This window comes from Pecten maximus, chromosome 19 (genome assembly GCF_902652985.1).
Source record: "Pecten maximus chromosome 19, xPecMax1.1, whole genome shotgun sequence".
NCBI lineage: Eukaryota > Metazoa > Mollusca > Bivalvia > Pectinida > Pectinidae > Pecten > Pecten maximus.
Genome location: NC_047033.1, coordinates 7151961 through 7157960, shown reverse-complemented (window position 1 = coordinate 7157960; position 6000 = coordinate 7151961). Strand labels below are relative to the sequence as shown.

General features: G+C 34.8%; 1 protein-coding gene across 1 annotated transcript in view; it reads right to left on the bottom strand.

The window, feature by feature from the left end:
* LOC117317753 (serum paraoxonase/arylesterase 2-like) overlaps positions 1-6000 on the bottom strand; it is a gene marked incomplete in the record, with an annotated part of 30847 nt that overhangs the window by 10316 nt on the left and 14531 nt on the right. Inside the window, 6 exon segments of the mRNA XM_033872666.1 lie at positions 18-141; positions 998-1187; positions 1373-1428; positions 1963-2033; positions 2314-2417; positions 5407-5562. Coding sequence (XP_033728557.1) covers positions 18-141; positions 998-1187; positions 1373-1428; positions 1963-2033; positions 2314-2384 — 512 coding nt within the window.

Here is a 6000-nt window from a genome sequence, read left to right as displayed (position 1 = left end):
TGCAGCTTTTCACTTACAAGTATATAGCTTGGTCCACATAGGAATGCACATGCTTGAGAGCCTTAGCTGTTGGAACAAATTCAAATTTTTCCACAGCATCAAACTTCCTGCGATGATTCACCACAAAGATAAAGACTTTTCCTGGAGAAAATCGAAAAGTATAAGAATGAATTAGTCAGAAACAAACATAATTCACAAAATGTAATTAATTTGTAACCTTTTAGGTACACACTGATACTAAATTATATTAGTACATCACATGACACCAAACTGAATTCCCAAAGTCTACACACATGGGTTACTATGAGGCGAACAGGAACTTACAAATTTAGCGAGAGATTGAATGTGGACTTATTGTGACGTCACTGTTACATGTTATTGTTGTGATTGACACAGACAACAATATGGCTGATGATAACAGGCCCTCCAGAGCTAAAATAATCAGTTCAATGTTGAAATTTGCAAAGTTAAATGTAAATGTGATGTACTGTAAAAATATTAATATCTTCTTTTGAGGGAGCTGGTCTGGTATTGTCTCGATAAGGAATAGCTCAACTCTGGATCGAGTACTATGCCATCTGGCCGGATCCTCATAACATTATCAGACCATTGTGCTCTCAAGTGAAATTATGATCAATAATGTAAAAATAGCAAAATTCCGCAATACTTATAATAAGTATAATTGTATGTTATGACAGGAAGGGGGACATAACTCTCTGCTGCTCATCCTATTTAAGCCAAATACCATGTACCCATGAAGATTGACTAAAGTTCACAAGTGACATTTTCTTGCGCCATAATCAAGACACCAAGGGACTCAAAAAACAGTTAATATTGTTTTGTTGTAATATACCTGATAGGAAACAACCAGAGATATTTCTTTCGTTTTTTCAACATTATAAATTTTGAATTTTAGAAAGAATGTCTCAGAGGGATAATCCTTAAGAACTACATTGGTACAAATAAATCTAATATTAAAACTGATTTTGGAGCAAACCTGATGTTTTGTCTTTCCAGTAGTCGATACCATGTGGGTGAAAATCTGAAGTGTTGAAGTCTCCTTGTATGGTGAGCGGTATAGCCCCAGACCCTGGGGCCTTGAAGTCGAAGAAAAAAATCTGACCTTTGGCCCCTCTGTCAGCATATAATTGGCGAAAAAGTGTTGAGGCAGATGGCATCAGTAAGCCCTGAAGGAAGGAATGCAAGCACATACAGGTTTTAAATTATTGCAATATAACATTACATTATAATATATTCATGTGTTTTAGACTTGTAATAGAAACCAGCAGGCTTTAATATATTTACAATTATCAACAGATTTATGAATGATATCTGATTAGCATATAAATTATGTATGAATGACATTTCTCACAGAAGTAATGAAGGCCTTTCCATCCGGAAGTGTAGCGATATCCTCCGATCCAAAATCTGAAAGATATATATAACACAAAGTTTTGTAAACAGCAACAAAATCTCAGTGGTGCAAATATTTCAGGTAAATGCCTTGAGTTTTCGGGAGCCAATATTGATTGTTGTATTGTGATCTGGTGTATCCAATCTGTCGTTTTTTATTCGTGTATTTCTTTTCTGTTTTTTTCTCATTGTCTCTGCCTGTGAAGCCATTTTGTCCCGTTATTAATTTGGTTTAAATTTCAATGGCTCACTATAACATCAATAATGATTGACCAAAGAATCTGCATTAACACAAACAATACACCTACAATTACATTATACTAGATTTATATACCGTTTCATGTTTCTAATTGTCTGTACAATGTATGTGATCTTTCGCTATTTACTTTTTTTCTTGCCTTGATGAAGGGACAAATTTATCAGGAAAATTTGACAAGAGACTTGTCTATACTGGAGCTATTACTTCACTTATCATCCGTATATATATATATATATATATATATAAGTTTAGTACCCTGCAATACAAACGTTTGTGTGACCAAGACTTACCAACTCCATCAAGGTATTTACACGGACCAGGCTGGTGATTGTATATATGTTTGTGAAATCCACAGGTGTAACTGTAACACAAACACATGAAAATTTATATTATCAGTCAAAATCATATACAGATTGAATAAGCAGTCAAAATAATAACCCCATCAGATACTGATTGAATAAGCAGTCAAAATTATAGCCTTGTCATGTAGTGATTGAATAAACAGTCAAAATTATAGCCTTGTTAGGTACTGATTGAGTAACCAGTTGCAATGATAGCTCGAGGTACTCTAGCTCTTTGTCCCAGAGTCAGATGTAAAAATCTACAGGATCAGGATTTCAGAAAGTGATATAAACACTTACATGAGCCTGGCCATATGCTGGAGTACGACCAACAGTAGGCTAGACAGTACAATCTTCAGGTATATCCCCATGGTTACTTATCTTCTATCTCAATCCAGGTTAATCTAAAAAAAAAAAGTTGAAATAAAATAAACATCATTAATCTTAAAATAGATATGAAACAATTTTTTTACCAAAGAAAACCTCTCAGTGGAAAAGCTTACCAAATATATCATAATACTCTTGTCAACACTTGTTTTATTGTCAAATGGTTTAAAAAAAAAATATGGAAACTTTAACCATATACATATGGAGGAAAACATACCCTGTACAATGGTAAAAGGGAGATAATCAGCCCCTCGGTTTAAAAACAAACTCTGTAGGACGATTACAGATTATATGAGCATGCTAAGGCTTAATTCAAATGCTTGCAGGGCTTTTTCTCACTGGTTTGGGATAGGATTTTTTTGTCTCATTTTGGGAAGAAAATAGGGGAATTGGGAAAGATTTCTTTTAGGAATTTGGCTTCAATATGAAATAAGTACAAGAATGCCCTACCTTAGAGTGACCATCAGTGAAAACCTAAGGAGCTCGACTCACTGTCACATTTTACCAAAAAATGTGACTGAAAATATATATTATATTATTATATTACTACCAATACGACATAACGAATCTAGAGTGTCCAGCACAGTGTTGTCTGCTTTGATTTCATTATCAAAGATTACAGAAAAAGAGAGGTTGAGGAGGGTTGTGTTTTGAATCCCCAAGGACCTAGGCCTGACTCCATTAGCTAATCGCTGATGCATATGTTACAACTTACACTGTTTTTCAAAGTTGTAGAGGCCACATGCACACTGCCATCAAAATGTGTTTTTATAACAATAGCGAGGGTGTACATTAAGCACTAGATTTAGGTAGGGTGCAAGATCCTTCCAAATGATTTCAGTGGATTTCTCCACAATACTGACACTGGAAAAATACTCATACAACCATGATATAGAGGATATCTCATTACTACAAGGTATGGACTCAGATCCTTTGGTTATGAGGACCCCCAGATCTGGAATTGCCTGCGAAATGAAATTTGATAAGTTGATAATTAAAAAAACTCCCTTGTCAGGCTTCTCTCCAGGTATGTGATGGGCCCATATATATATTCAACTGGACAGCTTATGTGGCTATTTAGGCCTATAGCTAGTGCTTGATTTCCTGGGTTTTTTTCTATTTATTGTCAGCCTGCAGTTTCACTACAGCTACAGAGTACTTATTATATGTATGTTACTTTCTGTACTGTTTTGTACTGGTTTTTTTCTGTATTATGTGACTTTCATGTATTGGCAAATGTCATTTGCTGCATTTCTAAAGCGTTTTATACCATACCTGCAGTGCTTTGCATGGCATTTTAATTTCATGTTTTTGTTTTTTTTCGGTTGTTTTATCAGAAACACGTTATATATATGTTTCTGGTTTTATTTACGGGCGACATGAAATATTTATCTGTCACCCAAATTGTATTCATATCGACTGCATGTATACTACCATTTGGTAACAGTTCAATACTTACATTTACATTCATATTTTTTTTATTTACTGTAGATTAAGATGCGTTTAAATTTGCTGCTTCCCCTATCACTGACGTCATCAGGTTCAAATACCGGAACAGCTGAAACTTCCAGAAGGATTAATATAGTCCCTCATGTCTTTATTAATAGCAAACACATACAATAGTTTTGCACAAATTTGGCTTTATTTTCTATTTCATATACGTTTGTAGATATCGTCAAATTATTCACAATTGCATAATTTCTGATTGTTTAAAATCCAAGCCGTTTTTTTGGCGCAATGCTATACGGTTAACATTTAGAAGTGATGCGGCTTTGAACAGGTATTGCAAAGGACAGACTCGATTCCTCGGAAATACTAAGTTTCTATCGACTGGATTTACGTTATTTTCAGAAGAATATCAGTTCTTAAATTCTAAATGAAAGTCGTCTTGACAGTAGGTGAAAACGATTCCAAAGATATTACGTTCGAAACAGATTCAAGTCTAACCAGTCGCATCTTAGCAGACGATTTTCTACTTCACAGGGGCTCGATTTTGTAAGGTAGGCCTTTAACATCATTTAACATCAGTGAATAACCACAAAACTAAAATCCAATACACATACACAAACGGAAACCATGTCGATGCTTCCGATTTTTCACAAGATTTTTTATTTATTTTTCTATAAATACTGGACTTTTAATGTTGTCGTGTCTTACATTTCTGAAAATTCGGAAAGGAGCCCCTGTGAGTGTTACGACATTGACAATTTGATAATTCTTTGATCAATAACGGCGCTTATAGTTATTTTGTGTTGACCATATTTTGTTTTAATTATAAAATATTACTCTCATAACTTGTGAAGTTGCTTTATCTTTTGTAATGTGGATTATAAATGCTAGCATTCGAAATCTCTCCAGGCCGAAAGTAGCTGCAGGCGGCCATTGTTTTGACCAGCAACACCTGGGGCTGTATTCCTACTCTTGATTAGTATATAGGTCTCTGGTCTCATGAATACAATTTGGTTTACTAACGACATATAGGCGAATGCAACACAGAATGTAAATATATATGTATATCTCAAATACAAGCTCTCTGGAGCTTATACTACACGACAGTACAGTACTGTACGTCTACTACATCACTAGATATATATAATATGCGGATTTTGTATCTGTATTCTGTTATAATACATGTATGTTTCTGGCTTTCTGCTGTATCTTATCACCTGAACCAAAACCGAAAAGTTCGGTAAATCTCTTTTTTTCACGAAGAGTTAAAAACTGTTACCTCAAGGACCTACCGCAAGGGTCTGTAGCGAATTGCCGACCTTGACATAAATAGTTTGTGAACACCACTATCGGCCCGTGTAATAATCTAACGTTACTTGGCGATAAAACAGATTACAGCATGTAACACAACAGAGATCTTCAGTAGATTTATCAGTGCTAACCTTCAGCGCTATTAAACAAGCATGCACTCATCCCCCTAATGCACTAGATATATGTAAGGACCATGCATTGTAAACAAACAGACATATATAGCCTATCGTAAACTGTATTCCTCACCATGCGAGCACCGCCTTCTTTCCAGCAGATCCGAGCGCCTAAAACGCTTGTTTTGTCTCCATCATCTCGAGCTTCACCAAGATACAGATGTGTCGTTAAAGTTTGTTACCCCCCCCTTAAAAAAGTCCGTCTTCATTTCTTCCCGAAATGTCATTCCTACAATTTAAAAGCGCCTACACTGTATACATGTAGATATTTATCCATTAAATAAGCTTGGTCTAGATATCTGTGGCAAACTGACGTCGACAAAATCAAAAGTACATGTATTTTAGATTAAAGAATTTAATTCATTCATTCATGCTACATCAAAATGATTGGGCACACGTTTTTTACAACTTCAGTTGTATTAATAAACAAACACCGACTTATAATAGTAAAGTCTTACAAAATGAACATTATATAGAGTACATTGTATAGTTTTATTAACGTGATTGCAATATTGTATTATCATTACGACAACTTTCAATTAACTACGAAAATAGATCAACTGACATATTCCTCACAAAAGTTTCCGATATTAACACTTTAATCTTGAAATTTTGAAATTTCAACCACGTCGTCGATTTGAACTGTTTCAGACTCCAAGAATTTGAA